The 26,435-nt window shown below is 48.8% G+C and overlaps 2 protein-coding genes across 7 annotated transcripts in view; one reads left to right on the top strand and one right to left on the bottom strand.

Annotated features, from left to right (window-relative positions):
- Positions 1–1,734: 1,734 nt before the first annotated feature.
- On the top strand, positions 1,735–12,708 carry myoc (myocilin). The gene is made up of 5 exons (XM_034711710.1): positions 1,735–2,501; positions 7,549–7,614; positions 7,771–7,863; positions 10,024–10,235; positions 10,696–12,708. The coding sequence occupies exons 1-5, from the start codon at positions 2,012–2,014 to the stop codon at positions 11,275–11,277; spliced, it is 1,443 nt and encodes a 480-aa protein (XP_034567601.1). The 5' UTR covers positions 1,735–2,011; the 3' UTR covers positions 11,278–12,708.
- Positions 12,709–14,164: 1,456 nt separating this feature from the next.
- Positions 14,165–26,435, bottom strand: part of prrc2c (proline-rich coiled-coil 2C) — a 27,751-nt gene continuing 15,480 nt past the window's right edge. For 2 of the 6 annotated variants that reach the window (XM_034709560.1, XM_034709575.1), the window contains exons 15-34: positions 23,781–26,369; positions 22,962–23,125; positions 22,718–22,872; positions 21,836–22,298; positions 21,509–21,594; positions 21,162–21,359; positions 20,815–21,072; positions 20,561–20,653; positions 20,351–20,452; positions 20,098–20,269; positions 19,786–20,007; positions 19,468–19,589; positions 18,833–18,987; positions 18,509–18,740; positions 18,314–18,424; positions 18,005–18,196; positions 17,762–17,874; positions 16,663–16,789; positions 16,143–16,517; positions 14,165–15,903 (exon numbers count right to left, since the gene is read on the bottom strand). In XM_034709560.1, coding sequence (XP_034565451.1) covers positions 15,661–15,903; positions 16,143–16,517; positions 16,663–16,789; positions 17,762–17,874; positions 18,005–18,196; positions 18,314–18,424; positions 18,509–18,740; positions 18,833–18,987; positions 19,468–19,589; positions 19,786–20,007; positions 20,098–20,269; positions 20,351–20,452; positions 20,561–20,653; positions 20,815–21,072; positions 21,162–21,359; positions 21,509–21,594; positions 21,836–22,298; positions 22,718–22,872; positions 22,962–23,125; positions 23,781–26,369 — 6,172 coding nt within the window. In that variant the 3' untranslated portion in view covers positions 14,165–15,660. The remainder of the gene's footprint in view (positions 15,904–16,142; positions 16,518–16,662; positions 16,790–17,761; positions 17,875–18,004; positions 18,197–18,313; positions 18,425–18,508; positions 18,741–18,832; positions 18,988–19,467; positions 19,590–19,785; positions 20,008–20,097; positions 20,270–20,350; positions 20,453–20,560; positions 20,654–20,814; positions 21,073–21,161; positions 21,360–21,508; positions 21,595–21,835; positions 22,299–22,717; positions 22,873–22,961; positions 23,126–23,780; positions 26,370–26,435) is intronic. The other 4 variants (XM_034709593.1, XM_034709601.1, XM_034709568.1 and 1 more) reach the window with 3 other exon arrangements.

Here is a 26,435-nt window from a genome sequence, read left to right as displayed (position 1 = left end):
CACCATCTGTGTGTTGTGGCAGATATGTGGCTCTTGTTGTCAGGGGTTGAATGTGGGAGCTGGGAATGACGTCACATCTGAGTCGACCACATTAAACCATAAGGTGAAAACAAAGTCAGAGAGTTGTTTAGCCGTTAGCTCCCGTTGTTGTTCGAGGTTTGTGTGCAGAAGCAACATATCAACATCTCCACACATAGAATGTGCACAATGCTGTCAATTTGACTTATTAAATCACACAACACCAGACTCAGTAGCTGATAAACACATTAAAAGTTCAAATTTTTTACTGTTGATGCAGGGAGCAGCCATCTTGGATTTCAAGCTCAGGATTTGATGAAGTTCCTCAGAGTTTCAGAGCCGGAGTTCTGACTTCCAGGATGTTTCAGGTGATGTATCCGACTTTATCTTATCCTGAAAGTCCTGAATTGTGATATTATTTTAAATAATGACTGTAACATCCTTCACTGATGTTTTTAGATCAAGAGTTTTTAGATCAAGAGTCTAAACCTCAAAATCTGAGTCCTCTATCGGCCCTTGTCTTCTCAGTCCATCCCTCAGAGACCTGAGATGTTTACCAGCTGCTGTCTGACAGAAACAGGTGAGCAGCTCCAACCTGCAGCAGGACGTGTGTTTGTAGAGTCTGCACACTTCACCCCGGCACCCTTTGACCTCTGACCCCCCTGGGAGGAAGCATGTGTGTCAGGTGGTGTTTGAGGGTGCAGGGTGAATTCAGGGTGGAGGTCAGCAGAGAGAGAAGAGTCTGAATGTACACAGCAGGAAGAACCCAAACCCAGAAGCAGGATGAGGAGAGAGGTGAAGGCGTGGACGTCTGCACACCTGCCTCATCGCGTGCGTCTCTGACAGACTCTCGCTTTCACATCTTTCATCCTGTCTCTGAAAATAAACAGAAGATCATCCAGCGGATCGCATGTGAGCTGCACAGGCAGCCGTCCAGACCGGCTGGGATCCTGCAGAGCCAAACCCACAAAGACCGGGAGAGACAGGGACAGAGACCAGGAGGGGAAGGCCACTTACGGCTGCATCATGGTGTTAAAGATAGATTTAAAAGAACTTCAGAGGGAGAGAGAGAAAGAGAGAGAGAGAGAGGGAGAGAGAGAGGGAGAGAGAGAGAGAGAGTGAGAGGGAGAGAGAGATGGAGAGAGAGAGAGAGAGAGAGAGAGCACAGATACAGGCTCAGCTCCATATTAGGGTCAGCTTCAGGTGTCTGCTCATTGATTAACTCGTAACCCTGACCCCCCTTCTCCTCCTCCTCTTCCTCCTCCTCTCATCATCTGCTCATGTCACCTTCAGGCCCCCCCACCAATAGAGAAGACGACACCGGCTCCTCAGGAGGAAACTGGATCCTGGAGGACTCAGATCTGCCCGCCATGCCTGGCCACAAACCCCCTCAGACACACAGAGCTGCATCATCAGGGACAGTTCTCTGATCGGATGTGAAGATTTGACGTTTTAGAGTCTGAGGACAGAAATCTCAAAGACAGAGAGCTGCCGGGAGGATCATGAGAGTCAGAAACAGTTTGTGCAGAAGTCAGAGAAACTCGTGTGAAGACGAGGTGTTTTGGTCCCAAACACGCAGCATCCTGTTACTCTCTCTCCTCTCTGTGCCTCCTTCGTCCCTCTGATCCCCCTCCCCCCTGACTCCCCTCCCTCTCTCACCTCTTCACTCTTCCCCTCCAGATTGTATAAATATCTGCGAGCTGCTTGGGAGAGCTCAGAGTTTCAGACCTGTTCACAGAGGAGGGACGAACCAGAGAAGAAGAAGAAGAAGAAGAAGAAGAAGAAGAAGAAGAAGAAGAAGAAGAAGAAGAAGAAGAAGAAGAAGAAGAAGAAGAAGAAGAAGAAGAAGAAGAAGAAGAAGAAGAAGAAGAAGAAGAAGAAGAAGAAGCACCTGTGAGGAGAGAGGGATAAACTCTTCCTGAGAGACTGGAGATAAGTGATTAAAGGAGACCAGAAGAGTCCTTCAGATCTGAACCTGTGATCAATCTGCAGTATGATCCTCCTGCTCCTCCTGGCCCTGAGTGCTCTCCTGTTGGGGGCCGACTCTCAGGACCGAGCCGCTCTGTGGAGAGGGAATGACCGAGCTGGGCGCTGCCAGTACACCTTCACCGTGCCCAGCCCCACAGAGACCAGCTGCCCACAGACCGGGGGCCCCGAGCTGGAGGGCCTGAAGGCCAGACTCAGCCTGCTGGAGGTGCTGGTGGCCCGGCTGAGTGGAGGTGACACTGGGGCTCCGGTCAGGGGGGCCGGATCCAGAGGTCAGTCTGAGCTGCAGGAGGCTCTGAGCCAGGCTGTAGGGGAGAGGAACCTTCTGCAGGGGGAGAAGCAGCGTCTGGAGCAGGAGGTGCAGGGGATGCAGAGGAGGATGGAGGACATGAGGAGGGAGACGGAGAGGCTGAGGAACAGACCCTGTCCCCCCCAAACCCCCATAGTCCCACCAAGCTCACCTCTGCAGGGCGCTGGCCCAGTGAGACCTGCTCAAGGTAAGAGATGCACGAAGAGCCAGAGCTGCAGCAAATCAGGGATCAGATGATGAACTGATATCTGTTTCAAAATCTACCTCCTGGTTCAGACAGTTTAGAATCTTTGTTGTTTCAGAGTCTTTGATAAGTTGAAGATTTGATTTGTAATTTCTGACAGTTGAAGATGAGTCTTTGACTTTGTTTGGATTTGGACTTCTCTTAACTTAGAGGGGTTTTTTTACCACAGTCTTTTGACATTTTATAACCTATTTTATAATTCTTCTTAAACACTTTAAAGATTAATTAAACATGTGCAGAGCTTGATCACATCGTTCATTGGAAACTGATTTAATACATCTTTATTTATGAAATCTAAGTGTTCAGATTGTTTTGCACGCATGATGTCTTCATGCGATGTCTTGCTGCAGAAAGCCGGTCAGTCTGAAACCTGTAATCTGAGTCTGATTGAAGATAACAACTTAATTAACACTCAGAGGTCAGGTGTGTGTGTGACACTGAGCTCATAGAGAACAGAGCTTTGCACGCTGTCTGTATGAGTGTGTGTGTGTGTGTGTGTGTGTGTGTGTGTGTGTGTGTGTGTGTGTGTGTGTGTGTGTGTGTGTGTGTGTGTGTGTGAGGGAGATTCCATGTCTGCCTTCTTAAATCCCCTCAAAGACCAGGGGGCAATAAAGTGTGTGTGTGCACCCTCAAAGGATGCATCCGTTTATGTGTGTGTGAGTGAGTGAGTGTGTGTGTGTGTGTGTGTGTGTGTGTGTGTGTGTGTGTGTGTGTGTGTGTGTGTGTGTGTGTGTGTGTGTGTGTGTGTGTGTGTGTGTTTGTGGTTAATGTTTTGGTTGCAGAGATCCCCGGCTCAGGTTTCTGCTTCCTGCCCTGGTTTGGGGGGTTCTGTATTTGGAGCAGAGGGGGGTGTCTTTATGATGGTGTTTCCCTCTGCAGGTCCAGCAAGGCGTGAATAGCCCTGGTCTGGGGGGGCTGAAATGTGATGCAGGCTCTGGAAGTGGTCCGTGCCAAGGTCTCATCTCAGGGCTTTTGATGACGCCTGGTGGGTTAGTGCTTGGAGGGGGGGCAGGGGGGCAGAGGGCCAAGAACACTAACCCAGAAGGGTTAGAGGGCCGCTCAGAGCTGGGGGGTTAAGCTCTGGACTCTGTGTGTTTGCAATAGCCAAACATCCGTCTGATTAGGGTTGTTCCCCTCTTTTCATCCCCCTTTCTTTCCACTGTTTGCACCCCCCTCAGAGTGTTTTAGTGGTAGAGAAGTCCAGCACCAGTAAATCCTTAAACCGGTCCTCACAAAGTCCCTCAGCATCAGGACAGCTTAATACTCTCTGTCTCTACTACATGCTCCAGGTCCTCTGTTTAACTCCTCATGTTTACACCTGCACACACACACCTACACACACACACCTACACACACACCTACACACACCTATACGCACACACACACACCTACACACACACACACACACACACACACACACACACACACACACACACACACACACACACACACACACACACACACACACACACACACACACACACACACACACACCTCAGTCCCTGAGTGAGGGCAGATGGAGGATAGATCACAGAGAGAGGACACAAACAGAGACAGCTCAGTATGTTTTGGTGAGTTTGATGTTCTGACAGAGGAAACACACGTTACTCACACTCAGAGAGGAAAGGGTTAATATCTGTAATGTACTTTTAAAAAGCACAATGACGATCCACAATTATAAACTCTCTTTTCAAAGGGACTTAAAATTATTTAAAACAGCTGATATCCCTCAAAAAGTGCAGAAAAGAAACATTTGAATCCACTTTGAGTTGTTTTAAACTACTGAGATGTTCAGGTTGAGCTGCAGGTCTGCATGTGGACTGACTTTACCCACAGACTGTATAAAACATGGACGTGGTCTCTGTGCCATCACACTGATTCCTGAAGCTGAGTTTTGAAGCATATCGTCGGCGGTCGCCATATTGAAATGCTGACTCAACCTAACTTTCAGTTGACCTGACAAGAGGCATAGAGGAGGAGTTAGAGGCGGGCCTTTAGCCTCCTCGTTAACAGCTGCAGTGTGCCTGCCTGTCAATCAAGTCAGCCACGCCCCTAATTACTCATAACTTGAATATCTTCAAAACTAATGAGTTGTATAGAACCTCAACACCCGTACAGTGTGCACTGACAGAGAAATGAGCTATCCAGACTACACTCGTTTTTTGAACCAGGATGTAAATATGTTTATTTCTGCTGTAAACATCGGCTCTTTGAATAGGTGTGTATTAGGGGTGGGAATTGATAAGATTTTATCAATGCCAATGCCATTGTCTATTCTGCTTATCAATCCAATATCTTATCAATTCTCCTAACGATTCCTGAGTATTTTTTTGAAGGGGAAAAAAGTAGGTCTACACAGTCTTCCCCACCTAAAAGAACTATTTTATTTTTTCCAAAATGATGTCTGCACAAGACCGAACATGAACATATTCAACTTGAAGATATTGAACAAAAGGTTTACCTCATTCTCGGCAGCATGAGTCCGGACGTGGCCTCTTGAGCCTGGAGGAAAATACTTTGAATTTGGAGAGGAAAAACGCTTGTCCTCCGGGGGTCATCGCGGAGGTATTTTATCCGCTCTCTGTGCCTCATTTTCGGCCGCGTGAGTCCGGACGTGTGCCCTGGATGTCCTGGAGGAAAATACTTTGAATTTGGAGAGGAAAAACGCTTCTTCCTCTCCGTGTTTCCTATCGTTCGAAGGAGTTCTGCATCTCAGACTGTGTGACGTAATGCAACGTACCTCTACATGACGTGACGTCGTTCTGGGAAATGAATCGTTAAGAAGAATCGATAACATTTGAGGTGTACAATTCTGATGGAATTGATCAATTGGAAATGGTTCTATGTCGGATCAGGTTTTCGATTCCCACCCCTAGTGTGTATGTGGTTTCTGGTGCTTCTGCAGCCAGCCTCTAGTGGACACTCAAGGAACTGCAGCTTTTAGCACTTCCCCATTAGCTTCATATTATGAGAGGTTGCTTTTTGGTCCTGAAGAATATTTGGATAATCTTAGCAGACTGTGGAGACACTGTAACATCGGCGCGATACCGAAGCTTTTTATATTGTATAATATTATTTTGGTGTGGAGAGGGGACCACAGGGGGGTCCAGGTTCGGTTTTACAGGGGCACTGGCCCCTGTTGGCCTCTTCCCAGAACTGCCCGTTACTGTATTGTCCCTGGGTTCATTTGCGTTAAGACATCACTGCAAATGAACGTACCACTTTGTGCAACTCGTAACAGAAAACAAAACAAACAGCGTCCTCAGAGACATTAGAGTTAAGATGAGACACTAGAGTACATTAGAGTGAAGATGAAACATCAGAGATGAAATCTAGTTTCCTCACAGTCAGTCAGAGAAAGCAGGTAAGAGCAGTTTTCAGAGTCATGACTCTCAGATGTTCGGACGTTCAGCCAGCAGAAGCTGCAGTCATAAATAATGCTCATGAACTCCCCTGATGTGTGAAATACTTTGCTTCTCATGCAACAGGTAAAGGTAGCACGTGGCCAGCAGTTGGTGAAGCTATGCTGTGAGAAGTTAAACCACAGCAGAGCTACCTGAGAGAGATGACTCACTAAAGTTAACCTAAAATAAGATAAAACACGAAAATGAGTCTGAACTGTTAAAACAGCTCACTGCGACATTTAACATTTGCAAAAAAAAATGCAGTGAGTGGACACAGGCCCTGTTTTTGATTGTGAGGTTGCCGTGATCAAAAACACAAGCCAAACGTGTTTCCATCATTGTCCTGCAGCGAAAAAATAAAAGAGACTAATGGATTCTAAGGCAAAGCAGTGGTCGGCCGAGGAGACAAGCTGCCGTTGTCCGCCATCATTGTTGTTGTGTGGGAAAGTTTGCACTAGCGCTGCAGCTGCTGACGTGCCTCTTCCACGGGCTCGAGCGGGCGGAAAAACAAACGGGTGCCGTGTTGGTTCGTGAGTTCAACCAGCTCCAAACCAGCGTGAGCGCCAGCCTGGAAACATAACCTGGTTTGCTTTGGTCGAAAAGAGGAAAGTGAGTGGAGACAGGTCCTTACAGCACACTGCTGACACAGACCGTTCTGTTCTGATTCACAAAGAGAGACTGTTTCAGGAGATGTAGAGAGTAGGAGGAAGTCTATTCGCCTGTGAAGATGATGATGATGATGATGATGATGATGATGATGATGGCTTTATTCTCTGGGCTCAAAGTTTGCCATCAGCATTTTTTAACACGTGTCTGTTTGTAACTCATAAACTTTCCCACGTCAATTCTGTTCCTCATCCTCATCCTCCTCCTCTTCCTCCTCATCATCATCATCATCAACTCCCAGAATCAACATCAGATGGTCATTCCAGATGTTAGTGTTCAGTGTGTTCTGCGTCATTAAGGCTCATTTCACGCCTGAGATAACTGCAGGCTGCACGTGTAGGAGGAGAACAACAGGAGCGTGTTCACTCTGATGAAGAGGTCAGAGGTCAGACACAGCGACAGATCAGAGTCAGAGTGATGAAGATCGTTTTCTTCTGATCGTAGGAGTCAAGAGGAGTTCAGACTCTGACACGCTGACTCTTCACAGTGATGTGTCATGAGTCAGAGGGGAGGGTGAGGATGGAGCCGGGGAGGGAGGAAGCTCTGGGCGGCTGGTTTGAAGTTTGAGGACAGTGCTGGGGTGGGACGGGGTGGGTCGGGGGGTCGAGTGTGTCAGGTATGTGTGTTACAGTGGGTCCATGTAGCGACTGTGTGACTCTGGAGCAGCTGGGAATCCTTTCAGGGGTGTTTGTTTCCTGCTGTCACATTCCTGCTGTCAGCCGTGTTTAGGTTCACAAACACTCGCTCAATGAATTTATTCTACGAGTTACACACACTGCATCACTGAACTGAGTGTGTGTGTGTGTGTGTGTGTGTGTGTTTGTGTGTGTGTGTGTGTGTGTGTGTGTGTGTGTGTGTGTGTGTGTGTGTGTGTGTGTGTGTGTGTGTGTGTGTGTGTGTGTGTGTGTGTGGTTGTTCAGGTTCCAGTCCCATGTCTCACCTGATGTCCAGGACCAACAGACAGGGGGACAGCAGCAGTCTAAGAGGTGAGGCGTGTTTTCTGCAGTCTCCTCCACTTCTCTGTGTCGTCTGCTCCAAAACTCATGACTCTTTGTCTTTGTCTTTCTCTCTCTCTCTCCGTCTGTCTCTCTCTTTCTCTCCGTCTGTCTCTCTCTTTCTGTGTCTCTCTGTGTCTCCATCAGACTCGGCGTGGCAGTTAGGATCTCCGAGTTTCCAGGAGCTGAAGGCTGAGGTGACGGAGGTTCCTGCTCCTGACGGCTCTGTGGACTTCACAGGTCTCTGTTAGAATGACTGTATCTCACTAAAAGGACTGAAATGAAAAGTTAAAATGTTTTACTCCAACTTAAACAAATCTAATCACACCTGAAATCACAGATAACTCTGCTGACATGTTTCAAAGGTATAAAGGCAGGTTCTCCACCAGGTCAGGTGTCCATTAGAAGTCCACTCGAGCAGACCTGTTTAGTCCGCGTTAGTGAGCAGCTCTGCGTACCTCTTTACTTTGATTTATATCAAATGATCTGCAGATTTGCACACATCTGCATTTTAACCACAACATACTACAGAACTGCAAACATTTATCATGCTGGAGCTCTTTCAGTCTTCTTCCTTCTAATGATCAGCCATTTAAAAACAGGATCGTGGCCTAGCGGTCTAAGCGCCCCACATACAGAGGCTATATCCCTCGACCAGGGTTCGCCGGTTCGATTCCCGGCTGGTCGACCCTTTACTGCATGTATTCCCCCACTCGCTACTCCCCACATTTCCTGTCTCTCTTCACTGTCCTATCAAATAAAGGCAAAAAGGCCAAAAAATATTACTTAAAAAAACCCAAAAAAACAGGATCGTGTGAAAGTCTGAATCTTGCTCGTGCACAGAGGTGAAGGTTCCCTGTGGACCGAGATTACAACAACAAACAGGTCTCCTTTTCTTTGTGTTGTGCAATCTGCAGCTTGTTTCATGCTTTCCTCTGATAAACAGATGATAACGAAGAAACACAAACACATGCACAAACAGGCAGAGGACACACCGAGTGGAAACGAGCTCATGGGATTTGAAATATCAGAAAACTGGACTTTGCACACGACAGATTAGAAAGAACCTTCAAGTTTAACACGCAATCGCTACTTGGGTACACTGAGAAAATCAAGCTTTACAGGGAACAAACATCTGTATCCTTAGTCCTCCAAGTCTAAGGTTAGAAAGCTAGGAAACACACACTGCACTACGCTGAGAGAAAATGTGTGCATGGAGAGCTCAGCTTGTTTCAAACATCTGACTGAAACCTGTGAACACAGTCAGAAAAACATGTTGAGTATAAATGTGTTGCTCAGTGGAGAGGTAAGAACACATGCTTTCAGTCAGGAGCTAAAACTTAAAAACACACAGATCCTCTCCTCACCCCTCCTCCCCCATCCTCCCCCCTCTGTCCATCTGACCTGGCAAACATGACACTGGCCCCCTGCTGACAGCCTCAAAGAAAATTCTGCTATTAATACTGCAGCATTTGGGGCGAGAATACCTCAGTCATGCCAGTTTGAGCTCCGAGGGCTCGTCTGAGTTACGTGTTACTCTCGTAAATGTTAAAGGGAGGAAGCTCTAACGAGGATGTGACGCGATGTTAAACCTTCACATGATGGATCCGTCATATCTGCAGGTCGGATTGTTTCAGAGATCAGAGACAAACACGTGCAGTCACCACGTGAAGTCATCTAATCTCTGATGAAGCCATACCTCAGCGAGGACTGTGTATTTATAAGACATATTCTAACCCTTAATCCAGAGTGAGGCTGTATTTTAGGAAGAGGTAAATATACATCCGGCCTTATCGGTTTCCCAGCAGGCCGGGCAGCAGAGTTCCCGTCCCCGAGGAGGGCGTAGCTGCTCTGATGGAAGTGACTCAGGCGGTTTGTGAGCCTGCATGATGAGAGCAGCTGACCTCATAACACCCTGACCTGCTCTCACGTTGCCTCCATCACCCCCAGCTGCAGACTCCTGGGTCCCCTTCACTTTGGACCGTCTCCTCAGGTCACCTGAAGTCTGAGAAGAGCAGGGACCTTAAAGAAAACTCCTCACTGCATCAGTCAAGTCCTCCAGCTATCAATAACGTGATCTCACCAGCAAATCAGGAGTCCGGTCTTTGAGCTTCAGACATCAGACATCGAGTTAACTCTCGTATCAGATGTTCCCGTGTATCTGATACTCGTCTTGTTCTATGTATCGGTGATTAAAGCTTTGAGATGAAGGTTTTTTCTTCTATCACTGGATGCATGAGATCTAAAGTCTCCTTGCTCACAGAATCAGAGTCATTGAAGTCCACGTGGTCTCAGCATCCTCTCCCTCCTGGCATCAGGTTTTAACTTCAGTCTTCATGTTCCCAGATTCAGACGATGACTCACATCCATCCTTTCGTCCTCTCTCTCGTTCCCTCTCAGGTTGTGGAGATTTGGTTTCAGTCGGTGAGCCCGTCACTCACAAGAAGGCCGACAACATAGAGGGCAAATATGGAGTTTGGATGCAGGATCCCGAGGGGGTCTCTCCTTATGGGTCCAACATGATCTGGAGGATCGACACCGTGGGCTCTGATGTCAGGAGGCTGTTTGGATACGATGACATGGACCAGTTCACCAAAGGGTTCCCCTCAAAGGTACGAGCCCCGTGTTCATCTCATTCTCTGATTCTGCATGAGAAGATATCTGTAGGTGTCAGATGGTACGTCGAGTTCAGACGTGCTTCAGTTCACTTCTGTAGAAAGGTTGAATCGTCAACAAGCATTTCAACGAACTTAGTCTGAATATAAACCTGCGCAATCTTCAGTCTGCCATGATCCAATCCCAGAAGCCATCAGCAGTCGTCCCACAATGACTGACCTCTTTTCCACACCTGTTGATACATCCAACAGTTCACTCAACACCAGCTCCTGCTTCTTGAGTTGTTTGTTGGACTAGAATCAAAGACCCAAAGTCCTTCTCTGATCATATGTTGATTGATAAGAACTCTCTCTCTCTGTCTCTGGTCTCTGGTCTCTGGTCTCTGGTCTCTGGTCTCTGGTCTCTGGTCTGTCTCTCTCTCTCTCTCTCTCTCTGGTCTCTCGTTTCCTCCTACAGGTGCTGCTGTTGCCGGAACAAGTGGAGAGCACAGGTGCGACTCTGTACCGAGGCTCTCTGTACTATCAGAGGCGTCGCAGCCGGACCCTGATGCGGTACGACCTGGGCTCTGAGAGCACCGCGGCCCGCCGTGATCTCCCCCACGCCGGCTTCCATGGACAGTTCCCCTACTCCTGGGGGGGCTACACGGACATCGACCTGTCGGTGGACGAGCAGGGCCTGTGGGCCATCTACTCCACCAACAAAGCCAAAGGAGCCATCGTGATCTCACAGCTTGACCCGCACAGTCTGCAGGTGAAGAAGAGCTGGGAGACCCAGATCAGGAAGAACTCTGTGGCCAACTCCTTCATCATCTGTGGGAAGCTGTACACGGTGGCCAGCTACACAGCGCCCAACACCATCATCAACTACATGTACGACACTGAAACCAGCCAGGGGAAGTCCGTGTCCATCCCCTTCAAGAACAAGCATCACTACAACAGCATGATCGACTACAACCTGGCCCAGAGGAAGCTGGTCGCCTGGGACAACTTCCACATGGTGTCCTACGACATCAGGCTTGGCCGCCCGCAGCCAAACTAACGCCATCATCAGTGACTGTCGGACAGTGAGCTCACTGTTCCTGCTTCAGAGACTCAACGCTTTAGAGCATGTGTGGTAGAAGTTAAATAAACTAACACCTTCAGTATCAACTCATCCACTGTATACAAAGATGGACGGCACATCTTTATTCCCTCCCACTGTTCAAAAGTGAAGCCAAAGGAAGCCAAACCCAAAAAGACATCTTACATGGTTCATGTGTTTGGAGCCAGAGTCTGTGCTGTACTGGAGCTGCAGCACTGATGCCCCGTCCCCTTCATCTAACCACATCCACCGTGGGTCCAGTCCTCAGGTGGGTCCAGTCCACAGCGTCAGCTTCTTGTGTGGGTTTGAAGCAGACCCCCACGGTTATGGTGCGTTCAATGACTCTTGTGTTAGTTTTTGTTACGTTTCCTCTCACCGTTCCTCTTCTACTCTGATAATCCGGAGCACACAGCGCTGCAGGAGCCTCATTGGTCAACACAGCTGTCAATCATGGCCTTAATATGGAGGAGGGTTTGGGCCACTGATTATTTTTAAGTCCTGAATTCACTCAGAATTCTGTCTTTCAGATCAAAGACAACATTCTAGAATTCTGTCTTTAAGATCAAAGACGACATTCTAGAATTCTGTCTTTAGGATCAAAGACGTTCTAGAATTCTGTCTTTGATGTCAGAATTCCGAGAGAAAAGTCAACATTCTGAAGAAGAGTCAGATCTAAACTGATCCTGCTTTATTCCTCTTTTTATTTCATCAGTAATAATTCAAAGTAAACAGAAACATGAACACTGAGACATAAATCAGTATGATAAAAACTTACTATAATGACAGAAACCATGTTTGACAAACATGTATTCACCCTGTGTTTGATTTTACACTTTGACCCATGTCCCATCTGTTAACATGGAGGAGGTGGGGCTTGTGACCTATACCATAGACAGTCAGCAGGGGGGGTCTGAATGTGTTGGCTTCACTTCTGTGGAGCTGTGGTGTTGTCCATGTTTTTATATAGTCTATGATAAACAGGTAGAAGAAGGAAGACTGAGCTACCAAACTCCAGATGAGACATATAAGGAACAGCGCCCCCTGCAGGTCTGCTTTTCTTTCTTCAGTGGGAGGGGCTTTTATTGTGGCGAGGTCCACAAAAATGTTTTTCAGAGGAATTATTTTTGTACCGCCTTTAACTCAGATGTATGATTTTGTTGTGAAGCTTTATATATATACATGATGTCTGAATGATGATTTGAACTTTATAAGCTAAGTGGGATAATTAATGGATCTACAGCACGGTCTCCTGAGGTGCTGCACCCTGCAGTCAACATCTCTATGAACTCCTCTCACTCAGCATGTGCTGAATATCGCATGTTCTTGTACTCTGTAGACGACATAAATGTGTAATGTTCAAAACTGTTATCGAATAAAGTTTAATATTAACTTTTGCTGTTTTTTTTTATTGATTATATCCTTCAAACTAGTACTGAGACACCACCGTATGAAAGGTTAAAGTGAGAGGTGATACACCTCACCCTGCCGGGGTCGAGTCTCACCCTGTCATGATTCTAATTTCCTAGACTCGTTCTCATACTGAGAGTTATAATAATAATAAAAATATCCTCCTGTTGTTTACTGATGCTTTCAGAAAGCAGAGTTTTTGTCACAGTGTCAACAGGAAGGTGAAATCAGAAACAGTCCACAGATTAGACTGTTGGTGAAAAGAGTAATATTTTCAATCAGTTATTGGAGAAAGAGGTTATATAAACTCTAGACTCATGACATGTAAACTACATGTTTTAAGCTGCTCCAACAACAAATGAAATGTAGAAATCAACACACAAATATTAAATTGTTTCATGTAGCGTCTGAGTAAATCAATAGTAAACAGTTTAAACACTCTAAATCTCGATGTACTTCAGAACAGGCATCCACACACACGGTGAAGACGGCTGACCTGACTCCTCCAGAGAAGAAGATCATGGACGAACTTAACGAGGAGGGTCGGCCTCAGGAGGTCGCTGCTGAAAGGCTGTCTGTTCACAGAGCGCTGTATCGAAGCAGATTAATGGAAAGATGACTGGAAGGAAAAGGTCACAAGCAACAGGGATGACCTCAGCCTTCAGAGTGTCAAAAAATCGAGTCAAGACCTTCAGAGAGCATCACGCGGCGTGGACTAAGGCTTGAGTCAGAGCCCCCAGAGCGACCACAGAGGATTTGTTTCTTAACTTGTGGGTGCTTTCTGACAGAATAAAGCAGCAGATTTTCTAACAGTGATGTTTGTAACTCACTCTCTCTTTCTTCAGGCATAAAAAATTTAAGAAATCGTCAGTCTCATCTCTGATGGTCTAATTTTCTGTTGATGGACACAAAGAGGCGTCACTGTCAATTAATCCACAATAACAATAACTCACTGGAGCTTTAAATATGAACGTTCATCTCCAGGCGATCCGTTACTCTGAAATATCTTCAACTTTTACTCATATTTTCTTCAGTGCATTTAGGACATAATTTTATTTATCAAATGCTCCAAGCTTTCATTTCTTAAAAATGTTCCCTTTCTTAATCCGGTTGATAATATTTCTGTATTCCAACAGCCGTGTTGTGTTCAAGCGCAGCAGTAAGATAAGTCATGATTTATTTCAGGGTCTGAAATAAGAAAGTTCACTAAAGGAAAATAACACTGACACATTTATTTTACATAACTGGGATTAAATAATATTTTAAGCATTATTTAAGCTTCTCAAAGATTTTCATCACTCATTATTAAACCTTTAAAGTGGAAACTCATCTGAGTTTAAGTGTTGCAGTGACACCTGGTGGTAAGACGAGGTCGGTACATGATGTCTCAGAACTAAAGAGGGAAACTGAAGGTATAGAAAACCACGGAGCACACGTGAACAGTATATTATTTTTATTAGTTTCTGTAACCAAACCGAGAGAATGTAAATAAGACCGTACATACTTTAATACAGCGATGAAACCCCTGTACAAGTTCAACGAAACAAAAAGAAAAAAATCATCCCCCTCCCTCCCTCATCCACCCTCCAAAGCAAGGACTCTTCCCCAGCTAGGTTAGAGGTGAGGAGGCCTCCCCCCTCACCTCAGGGTGCTCACTACTGTACATATCTGAAGGACCCCTTTCACCACAATCCCAGATGAAAGCACTGTGGGCGGGCGGGCGGCGGGCGGTGAGCCGGCGGAGGTGAGGCAGAGACAGGAAACAGCACTGATCGCTCTCATCAGTAAAAGACAACAAATCAACTCGTGTCCTCTGCTCGGACACAAACATCAGGCTTCTTCTCACTCATCTTCTCTCCTTCATCTGAGCTCTCGCCCTGAGGAGCGACACACACTCACAGATTTTACTGTTTCGGCTCCTCGCACTCTCTGTTCCTCTAATTAGCCCTATCCTGCTAACGCTAGCCAAGGGCACTGATCAGTCATAGCAGCAGGTCTGGGTGCTTTACAGTGAAGTGTGTGTGTGTGTGTGTGGGTGTGTGTGTGTGTGTGGGTGTGTTGGCGTGATAGCCAGGAAGGTGTGTAAGCAGTGACGGGGTGTGTGACAGCTGTAAGGAGTGCTCATCCTTTTAATCCACTCATTACTCGCACAGCGCTGTGACGGCGTCTGCTCTGCGTCAACCTTTGGCTAAATATACAGGAGGGTCCAGCTACAAACACACACCCCCACACACACACACCCACACACACAGCCCACACGCACACACGTGAGTAATCTCAGGCAGGAGATGAGAGCAGAAGGCAGGAGCGAAGGCTCACAGGCAGACTAATCAAAAATCAATCAGTAAAGTCAATTGAACGCTGCAATTTTTCACATTTCCATTCTGAAATCAAAGTGAAAACAAAACGAGGACAGAGTTTGTAATTTCATGTCTCTGTGAGGAAACCGTGGATCAAACCGTTGAGTGAGTGAGGAGACGCACAAACCTCTGGATTAGTGATGGAGAACAGAAAGTGACGTCTCCTTAACAAGATTGTTCTGACTAAAAAACAAACTGATTGGTTCTCCCTCCTCTAACATGAGATCTATCGGAAATAAAACAAAGAACACAAATCTATAAAAATGGCAAACTCAGCAGCAAATCTCTTTTTCTCCTCCAGCTCTCTGATCTACCGTCTGTAGACTTTATGAACAGCTCGTGCAGCCGTTTTAAAATGATGGAAGAATCCAACTGAAAGGCCCCTCCCCCTGTGGGGGGACGAGGGGGGAGAAAGACGAGGCCAGAGCCCCACTCTCAGTGACCACCCTCCTCCCCCGCTCTGCCCCCCCTCCCTCGGGGCTGATATGAGGCGGTGACAGAGTGATGGGGCGGACTCTCTCTCCTCCTCTCTTCCATCGTGCACATCGTCGTCTGAAGAGGGCGGGGCTGCTCTCTACTTGCCCTCTTCTGGTTTGATGGCCTGCGGTTTAATGGGGCCGGTCCGTATGGGTTTGGCCGCAGAGACGGGGGGTTTGTCAGAATCCGGACGCTCTACTGCCGCCTGGTGGTTTGGGGCCGAGGTGTCCAGGGGGGGCTGGACCCCCACTTTGCTGACCTGGGGGGCTTTGAGCTGCTGCTGCTGCTGCTCGGAAAAGAACTTATGAGTGGACTGCAGCACCTCGGCACGCTGCTTCGCCTGCAGAGAGAAGAGGAGCGTCAACGTCAGATAATTCAGAGACATCCCTCAGTCTGAGCAGAGATTGAGTTTGACAGTGAGGGAAACATGGGTCAACATCACTAAAGGTGTGCACTTTATACTTGTGGTTTGAAGTTTATAATATAACAGATGTTAATCTTTGAGAAGAAGTTCCAACATGACCAACAAAGAGTCTCAGTGACTCAGCGAGTACATAAAGAGACGATATAAAATCAGACCTTCAGGTCCTGTTCAGCCTTCAGAGACGCATGTGTACCCCGGGGTCCGAGAGGGGGACCCGGAGGTCCTCGAGGAGGGTGCTGGCTGTGCTGCGGGTGCTGTTGGTGCTGTTGGTGTTGTTGGTGTTGTTGGTGTTGTTGGTGTTGTTGGTGTTGTTGAAGTTGGTGCTGTTGGTGCTGTTGGTGCTGTTGGTGTTGTTGGTGTTGTTGGTGCTGTTGGTGCTGTTGGTGCTGGACTCGGGGGTGGGGCATGAGGCCGCCGCCCACATTAGCCGACATGGGAGGGCCCATCGGAGAGCGCTGAACGCCCCCAGGAAACGAGTTCGCGTGAGGAGGTCGAACCAGCGGAGACACCATGTTGGGCTGAGACAGAATCTGAGAGCAACACGTTACACTTAGCTTCAAAGCTACAACCAACCAGGTACAACAAACATCAACAAACAATAACAAAAAACAAATAAAAAAAAAACAACAAACACAAACGCGCTGCCGCTGTTGTTGTTGGTGGTGGTTTACTCACCTGTGGGTTGAACTGGCCGGGGAAGTGCTGAGCCATCCTCATGCCTGCAGAGTTTGGGTTAAACTGCTTCTGGTACAACATGCTGTTCATCTTACTGGACTGACTGCTGGGAGACGTGGAGCTCGCCCTGCAGGAGGAACCAAACATGGAGGATCGTTTTTATGACACTTCACATGAAAATACAAAATAAAGCAGGAAACTTAAAAACAGAGGAATGTGTAGATTCAAGAAAACAGCAGAGAGTGAAGCAGGCCGCTGATTATTGCTGATATATCATAAAGAAATGTTCCTCATTGTCATTTAAAGCTTTCACTGAGTCAGCAGCTGGATTCTGTTATTTTTCCACATGCTGACGGTTTTTAATGACTGACTCCTGGAACAGTTACAGAGCAGCTGTGGAGGATCACTGGGTTCATGAAGGATGATCAAATGAGGAGGAGTCTGGAGTTTAAAGTTTTATCTTTAAAACTGACAGAGACCTGGAGTCAGAAAACAAGGAGCATCATGATGAGGATCCATGATAAATAATGTGAACTGAGTGTGCACACTGTTAATCAGGTAAAAGTTTCAAATCAGCTTTCTGAAACACTCTGATTAAAGATGCTCTGACGTGGATTGATGTCCGATGCAAACAGACTTCTGTGTTTATCAGCCTGCTCTGCTGCTTTTAAGATTTTGGCAGTCAGGCAGAAACCACAGCAAGATATTTTATATCTCTGAGGACTGAAGCAGGCCAGGTTTCACTGGAGAAGAGGACGGACACACAAACTGACAGATCTATAGTTTCCTTTGGAGAGGTGCATTTGGAGGTTATTAATTTATTCTGGACTCATTATTCTAGTTATACTGATACAGCTGTGTGCTGTGCTACTGACAGACGATAAGTGACCTGCAGGACTTAATATATAAAAGCTCTCATGCAGACATAACAGGTGAGCTGAACTTGGTGCAGTGCTGCATTCGGTTTGTGAAGTAAACATTTATAGCTTTCTGATTAAAGGCTCAGCCACTCTGACTGCTGCTTGTGTATAAAGACATATAAACATTGTGAACATTCAGAGGTGTGTTTGCTGTGTGTGTCTGAGTGCCAGTGTGTCACCTGTAGTTGTACCTGTAGGGGCTGGAGGTGGGGGTTGTGCTCCTGGCACCCACAGGAGGAGTTCCAGGCTTCACATCCATCCCACTGCCAAACAGCTTCAGGTCCATGTCCATCTGAACACAGAACACATAAAAATGTTACAGCACATGTTAACAGTCGAACCCCGTCCGTCCGTCCGTCCGTCCGTCCGTCCGTCCGTCCGTCCGTCCGTCCGTCCGTCTGAGGGCGGTGCAGGTATCTCACCTTGTTGGGGGGCTGCATCATGCTGTGGTTTGGGCCCATGATTCCTCGGTACGGCTGAGACACTGGAGGCTGCCTGTTGATGTTGGGAGGCTGAACCTGGGGAGGAGTCGGGGGCAGAGCCAGGAGAGGCTGACCTCCACCAGAGCCGAAGTTTGGCAGAGACAGCTGAGAGCTGGGCATCGGGACGGTCACCTGAGAGAGGACGACACTCAGGAGTTACAAACTACAAACGAACCACTGATTCATAAAAGAACAGCGTGCAGCTTTAAACACATGTCATGTCTGTTCTCAGGTGAGCATGCTGGTTACCTGTTGCATGGCAGAGCTGGGTGACTGAGTGTTGCTATAGTAACTACTCTGCCCATGTTGCTGCACCTGTCCGGAGTAAATGTTCGAGTGCTGGTTCATCCCCTGTCGAGCCTGAAACACAAACACATTAAATGAACACAGAGAGGACAGAAGGTCCAGAAGGATCCTCAGATGGATCTCTGTAAAGAGGGTTACCTGCAGCAGGTGAGTGTCGATGAGCTGGGAGGCCCCCATGCCTGAAGGCTGGTTGAGCTGCGGCTCAAACAGGATGGGGATGTGCTGCGTAGAGGAGGCCTGCTGATAGGCCAGGTTAGACTGAGGCTTGCCCAGCTCGGGGCCCTGCACGCCGGGGTAGCTGTGCAGCGAGGGTCCTGACAGCATCATGGAGGGCTGAGAGAGGCTGCTCTGCATGAAGGCCTGCTGGGACCTGAGGGGGGGGCGGACCAGAGGAGAGAGTCAGAGGACGGACGGAGGGAACCTCACACTGCTGAGGACAGAACACCTGAGGCTGTGTGTTACCTGTAAGGCTGCAAAGAGGAGCTGAACAGGTCCTGGGGCTGGGACACTGGAGGACCCGTGCTGAGTCCCAGCTGAGCCTGGTGTGTGTGTTGGTGCTGCGGTTGGCCCTGCAGGGGGGCATAGATGGGGATTGGGATCTGCTGCACCGCTGTCGGCTGTGTTGGTAGGAAACAAAGACAGGTGGTGTGAAAAATCAGATGTAAAAACACAGATTTATAGACAACATCAAGGAGGAATACAAAAGTTGCAGGTGTGGTGTGATCATGACATCTCTACGACGTCAGGAGACATGCTGCTGCATTTTGAACCAGCTGTAAGCGATGGAGACGACTGATCTACACCCAAATACGAGTAACAATACATCTGTGGTTGACTCTCAGTTTCATGTGGAGGGAGACCGGCCTTTACCTTCCTGAGGTCTAAACTGAAAGACTCTCTGTAAGATGTTTCCGAGGAAACTATCAAAATCATCCTGGAGTTTAGGTTTCAGTTTTCTATACATTAAAGTTCAGACAATGATTTAAGTCCATGCATGATTTAACGTCTGTTACATTCCAGCCGGGCTTGTTTCTGACATTCAGTATTCTGCTTTCACTCCAACAGACTTTCCTTTAGTGACTAAAAGGTGATTTTACCTGCGACAGGCCCGGCTGGAAGCCCTGCTGCTGGGCCAGAGAGGGAGGAGCCAGGCGAGGGTGAGGGGTGCTGAAGAGGTGACTAGTGTCCATGTAGAAGGCAGGAATCTGAGCTGCAGAACCTGGACACAGAAGAGGTTCAATCATTAATAATTCAATGTTAGATTTAAAGAAGTGTTCAGATCCATCACGGCTACAAACACACAAAAGAGGAGGGGATATTAAAGGCAGAGGGGCGAGGACTTTTCACCCTTTAGATCCATGAAATGTAAATTCAGACTAACTGATGAGAGAGTTAATGTGCTGTGATCGTCTCACCTGCTGCAGACTGAGAGACGTACACCTGGGGGGTCTGCTGCTGCTGGGGCAGGAGAGGGGGCACACAGCCCAGCTGAGAGAAGCTGCTGCTGCTGCTGCTACTGCTGGAGGACAGACCGCCACCCTGCAGCTGCTGAGGCTTCACCTTACAGATGTTAGGCGGGTCGGAGGCTGTGGTGGTCTTGGTGCTGAGGGAGGACGTGGTGTAGGTACCAGAGCCTGCTGGAGGGAGAGAATGAGACAGTCAGTACACCTGGAGACTGAAACTACTATATGAGGGTGTGTTAGAAGCTAACTGGGGGTAAGCGTTACCTGACAGTGAGGTACTGGGGGTGACGGAAGCCACAGGGATCTGAGGCATGGAGGCCTGGGAAAAGGTGGAGTAGGAGGATGCACACGAGGTGATGGGGGAGGAAGAGGAGGTGACTGGAGAGTTCTTCTCCAGACTGGGTGAGTTCTCCCATGCTTTACGAGCAGATTCCATCTGAGGAGACGCAAAGAAACACAAGTTTAGAAAATGTTTCACTGAAGCTCCAGAGACGAGAGAGACGGTCCACATGAGTACCTTTAGTGTCAGGTCCACGGTGGCAGGAGAGACGGTGCTGAGGGTGGAGCTCTGCTGCAGCGTCTCTCTGCGAGGGAGAGGCAGCGAGTGAGGGAGAGCCACCTGAAAGAAAAGAGATAACCAAAACAGTTTTAGAATGATGACAACTCTCAACATCTGTGCGGCAAAAAAAATGGGATCTCCTGAGGTTGAACTATAACCTGCTCTTACATTCGCCACCAAACTCTCCTCCATCTTGTTCCCTACTGTAGGAACGCTGTCAGCCAGCGAGGAGGAGGGCGTTGTGTAGTCTGTGACCAACTCCTGAGGGAGAAACAGAGATTTAAAACACATGCCAACACGTCTACAGCAGCAACACTCCCTGTTCACTGTATCGATCGGCGTTAAGGATGAACGACAGGATGAAACTGGAGCTGATGAAGATAAAACGATGAGTCTGAGAGGTTTCATGTGACAGTGTTTACCTTTGAGTTACTGCTGTAGTCTGCGGAGGGGACGGTGATCATGCCTTCGATGTCTCCAACCAGCTCGGGTACTGTGGTGTCACTAGTGGGTGGACTGGAGTCTGTGGTTCTGCTGACGCCTCCTCCTGGGACTCCACCCTCCATCCCCTCCACTTCTCCTCCTCGGGCGTCTTTGGCCTTGCGGTTCTTCAGAGAGCGCTCCTTTCCGATGGGACCCGGTTTGTACTCCTTGGTTTCCACTGGTTCTATGTCAGGAAGCTGAGGGAGGAGATAAAAGCATTTAGATACGAGCTGAGCTTTAGAGAGAAGGAATCCGCGTTAAGAGCTTCCTTCATGCCGATCTGTACCTTCTGAGTTTTGATTGGTCCAGCTCGAGGTTGTTTCTGTCTCTGTTCTTTGGGAGCAGGTAGTTTGTTTTCAGAGCCGCTGTCCAGCAGCGCCGGGACTCCATCGCTGTCGGTGCTGCCTGCAGACGACGGAGCTCCAAACTGGATACTGTCTATTCCCAGATCTACAACACCGACCTCTGACCCCGACTTCACACCCTGAAACAACGACAGCAAAAGGTTTTTAAGTTCCAAGGTCAGAACACTTTACAGAACATGAATGACAGTAAGGCAGACGTTGGACGAGGGATCAGTTAGAAACCACAGCGGGACACTTAAAGCTCTGAGACGGTTTTAGTGGATCATACCTCAGAGGAGATGGTGCCGGTGAAGGAGGTAAGAGGTTTGTTCCAGGCGCTAACTGACGGAGGCTGAGGAGGGCTGATCGGACCGACTGGAACATACAAATCACACTTATTATCAGAAGATGAAGCCGTGTTTTTCTTTTTCCATAAACAGTTTAAGAGACTTAACCAACAAAATATTTAAGCCACATTCTCACTGATAGTAGTCTCACTACTTTAGTATAAGGTTTGGTAGTTTTAAAGTATTCTTATAATACTCTCTCCTCCACCAGAGCAACAACAGGAGTCAGACTAACATTACATTCAAAAAGAGATCACTTTTTCACTCACGTTTTTTGATGTCAGGCAGCACGGCGGCCCCGGCCACCTTGTTCTCCCACAGCTCTGTACCCAGAGTGCTGTGTGCCGGCGTGGGGGCGGGGAGAAGGCTCTTTGAGGTGAAGTCCACAGTGGGGGGAGGGATGGAGGGCATCGGAGGCACGGCTCCCTCCAGAGTCTGCGGGGCTGCAGCTGGCTGTGAGGGGGGCATGTGAGGATGCTGAGGGGCAGAGATGGGGGGCGGTGGTTGGGTTTGTGGGGCAGGGGTCACAGGGGGCTGGGACTGGGCTGCCGCCTGCTGCTGCTGCGCCTGTTGTTGTTGTTGCTGTTGTTGTTGCTGCTGCTGCTGTTGTTGCTGCTGCTGTTGTTGTTGCTGTTGTTGTTGTTGCTGTGATGATTGCTTTTTAGCAAATCTTGGAGGCAGCTTTCCTCCTCCACCTCTGCCCTTCTCACCAGAGCCCTTTTTACTCCAGTTCTGTTGGAGAGATGCGAGTTTGATTAAGCTCAGCTTCAAAGGGATGCTTTGTCTTCATGGCTTCAAATTAACTTATTTAAGTAGACTTTATGTATACAGCACTTTTAAAAACACTGATTTACAAAGTGCTTCACAAACACGGAGATAAGACAAACACAATAAAAAGTTACACCAAAACTTGAAACCAAAACAAAAGAGCTGGAGGAAATGTGGCTCTGTCCTTACAGAGGACATTTTAGCAGCTTGAGATTCAGATTCAGCAGATCTATGATTTCAAAGAGCAAAGGTCAAATTGCCAAATATTTAACATACAGAGCAGATGAGAGGAGGGAAACGCAGAGGTCATGGTCAGGTCAGGGACTTGTGTGTATTAATAGGATCTTGTAGTTTATTATAAAAGGTGGAACACGTTTCCTCACCTGAGTGGTCTGCTCCTCCTTTTTCCTCTTCTCTTCGTCCTGCAGGCGTTTCTGTTGCTTGCGTGAGACGACCTCCGTGAAGCCGTCATCGTTGGTGCTGGACTGAAGGTCCTCTGTGGTGGTCACCTCCGGGTGATCATCAATGATCACAACACCTGTGGAAACAGAAGAAATCAATCAATTAATTCACTCTGAAGGTTCCTGTGTGTTCATGAGGAGGTAAAGTCCAGGTGTGTTTACTTACTGGCGTAATTATTGAGGTCAAACTGGGAGAGCGCGTTCTCTTTGGGCTTCTTGGTGGCCTGTTTGGCCTCGTCTTTGCGGCGAGTAGGCTGATCTTTAGCAGACCTCTGAGCTGCTCCTCCAGCTGCTGATTGTGTCCCATCTGGGTTCTGCTGAGCTGCAGGGCTGAGGAGACACAGACATGTCAGAGACAGAAAGTTAAAGCGAGGTTATTTCTCTTATCCTCTGACTGAAACACAAAATGTCAAATAATAGAAAAAACGCTCGTGTTAGTTTAGTGGGTGAAATGAGAAAATACAAAGAGACTACAAAAATAACTGAACTAAACTGAGCTCTTATTAACCCGTCTAAGTGGAGCGTTTTTTAGAGACCTGTAACTTGTATTACGTGGCGACCTCTAGAGGTAATCTGAGATAACACAATGTGACTCTGAGGCGTTTGTAACTTGTGTAGCAAAGATTCCACCTTGATAATAGATTCAGTATTGTATCGTATTTTTGTGTGTGTTTAACTTTGCTTTCCGTAAACGTTATGATCTCATCTCTCTGAGCAGCACGGAGGCAGACTTTAACACCTCGTACCTGCTGGTTAGTTTTGTTAATCACAGGAGGTCTCCTAGTAATACTTGTCCTCTGTAAATCCAGCTCACACCACCACTCCACTGAAACACCTAGCTTCTGTTGTGCAGTGTTTCTATTATAGAGTCTGAATAAAGCTCCACGTTTCATTGAGTCTCCTCCTCCTCCTCTATTGTCTACTTTACTGTGGGAGTGTTACTGTAAGCAGACAGTAGACAAAAGGCCTGATTGTTCAGACTCACCCTTTGCGGCCAGCTTTAGCCCCGCCCCTCCTCTCCCCCTTCCCCCCTGTGTAGCTCCGGCCTGGTTTGCCGCCACTGTTTCCTCTCCGGTTCTGTCTCTCCGTCGGCCTCTGGCTTGAAAAACTCCTCTTGGCTGCAGGAGCCCCTTCACGTTTCGGGGTCACCCCTCCGTCAGGAGAACTTTTGTTGGGGGTCAGAGAGCCCTGAGGGGGGGCAGGTGGGGGGGCAGAGGCAGTGGCTGCTTCCTTATCAGCCTCCTGAGCTCCTTTCCTCTCCTCTCGCTCTCTCCTTTCGTTGAAGTCGCTGCTCTCTGAGGCGGTCTCCCACTCCTCGTTGGCTTGATCGGAGGAGTTCTGATTGGACAGGTCGGGGGACTTGGTACCCACAGCCGTGATGGGGGGGCTGCTGGACTCAGGCAAGGAGGCTTCTAAAGTAGAGGGCAGGTCAGGGGCAGGCATGGAGGCTGCCACCTCTGCAGGCACAGTTAGAGGGGTCCCTGGAGCTCTGGACAGGGTCGGGGACAGGGAGACTTGGGTGGGGGCAGAGCTGGGGAGGGCAGCAGCAGGCACTGGGAGAAGTGGGACCGGGGGACTTGGAGCTGTCTCCCCACTAGCTAACACTGCAGCCTCCCGCTCTTTCAAGCGTCTAAAGCGAGGGGGTTTGTCTTGCCTGGGAGGCCGTGCTGGTCTGGATCGACGAGGCCTTTCTCTACTACTCTGAGGACCCCCCTCCCCAAATTTCTTTCCATCAGGTTTGGGCCGTCTGTCTCCAGGGTGATTGTCATATCTTGGAGCGGACTCTGCATCCTCAGGTCTGAATGTCTCCATAGGTTTAGAGGGCCACTGTGAGGAGGACTCTCGAGGGGGCCGTCTGAGAGGGGCTGAGCGGGGGCCACCGCGCTCCCTGGCTCCTCCTCGTCTGCTATACAGTCCTCCTCTTCCTCTCCTTGAAGGCTCTCCTTTAGGGAGGAACCCAGGCTTTGGCCTGCTGTCATCGTCCCCTCTGATCCCGCCCTTTTCTCCCATGTGAGGAGGTCCAAAGCCCGGTTTGTGGGGCCCAGAGCGGGCCTCCCCAGGGAGCTCTCGTCTCAGTGGACGGCTTGGTTTGGTGCTAGGCTCCCTGTCAGAGGGTCCGGTGTCACTGGCAGACTCCCTCCCACCCTCGCTCTCAGAGTCTGTGTCTGAACCTCGCCTCCGTCTGCGTTTAGGAATAACCTCAAAGTCTGAACTCTCGCTGCGTGTCTCACTCTCCTCCCTGTTCCTAAAAGCTGCAGCGCCCCCTGCAGACGGTAAATCAGAGCGCGATCTGGGCTCCCTGTAAGGATAGTCGGGCCGGCTACGACCACGACTCCCCCTGCTTCGGCCACTGTAAGTTCCTCTGTAGCTCCGCCCTCTGGAGTAGTACTCCCCACGACCCCGTCCTTTAAAATTAGAGTCTCCTGGCCATTCTCTGTCCTTGTCCATTTCCTTCTCCCTCTCTCTGCCCAAATCCCGGTCCCGATCCCGAACCCCATCCCGATCCCGAACCCCATCCCGGTCTCGGTCTCGGTCTCGGTCTCTGTCTCGGTCTCGATCCCGAACCCCCTCTCTGTCTCTGTCCCGAACCCCATCTCTGTCTCGGTCTCGATCCCGCTCTCGGTCCCGCTCTCTCTCCCTCTCCTCTCGGCGGTAGCCTCGTGGAGGGAGGTTGGATTCTTTCCTGGAGGGCAGTTTGGGTTCTGGGTGTTTATCATTGCTCGGTAGTTTGTCCGTTTTCTCCTCCTGGGAGGATGAGGTGGGAACTCCAGAAGAAGGCTGAGAGTCTCTGGCTCTCTGATGTCCACTCGGTGTCTCCTCAGCCTCTGCGGTTTCTCTCTTGCCCTCCCCCTGAGGTCTGGATCCCTCTGACACAGCAGCAGCTGCAGACAGGGCTTTGGATGACTGATCTTTCTTGGGCCGGTCTCCTCTATCGCCCCTCTCGTGACGCTTCTCCCGCTCTTCTCTTTGCTCTCTCTCTTCCTTCATGTCCCTCAGGACAGGCTTCTTGATGGGCCCAGACCTGCGGAGAGGCCGCTCTCCTCCTGGTCCTTCTCTTCGCCCGACCCCTGATCTGCCCCCCCAGCGCAGCTCTGCTTTCTGCTTGCTTGGTGCTGGCAAAGGAAGCTTCTCTTGTTTGTGTAATCCATCAGCAGGAGGTGTAGCCCTGTTGCTGGTCACTGCTGCTTGGGGGTAGAGTTCAGTCTGGGGCTTATCCTCAGCCCTCTCTGTGTCCTGGAGCTCAAGTGTTTTTGTCCCTAAGGGGAGACCCTCAAACCGGGGCTCGTCCAGCTTCAAGGAATGGCTGGAGCCCTGTGAGACGCTCCTCTGGAGCATTGCTTGTCCCAGAGCTTCCACCTCCTCTCCACTGGGGAGGCCAGGCTCCTCAGGGTCAAAACTTGAGCTGACAGGGACCCTGTCCAGAGGCCCTGCTGCACTCTCTGGGCCCTGGGTGAAAGCTGACAGGGTCTCTGTAGGGTCCTGGAAGAAGTTACTTTTATGGGAGTCCAATGCACTGTGGTCCTGGGCGTATATAGGAGGCAGACCCCGGTCCAGATCCAGGCAAGAGTCCATCCTGTAGAGAATCAAACATTAGGTCGTGTGGACGATATCAAAGCGCTTTCTCACTCTGTAATATATT

Source organism: Notolabrus celidotus, chromosome 2 (assembly GCF_009762535.1).
Source record: "Notolabrus celidotus isolate fNotCel1 chromosome 2, fNotCel1.pri, whole genome shotgun sequence".
NCBI classification, from domain to species: domain Eukaryota; kingdom Metazoa; phylum Chordata; class Actinopteri; order Labriformes; family Labridae; genus Notolabrus; species Notolabrus celidotus.
Note: the sequence above shows the minus strand (reverse complement) of the source record. Positions and strands in the feature narration are given on the sequence as shown.

Excerpts from the sequence above, each read along its gene's own strand:
- myoc (XM_034711710.1), top strand. The coding sequence starts at position 2,012 with ATGATCCTCCTGCTCCTCCTGGCCCTGAGTGCTCTCCTGTTGGGGGCC. Across the intron at positions 2,502-7,548 it reads CCCAGTGAGACCTGCTCAAG|GTTCCAGTCCCATGTCTCAC; the intron begins GTAAGAGATGCA and ends GTGGTTGTTCAG. Across the intron at positions 10,236-10,695 it reads CCAAAGGGTTCCCCTCAAAG|GTGCTGCTGTTGCCGGAACA; the intron begins GTACGAGCCCCG and ends TTCCTCCTACAG.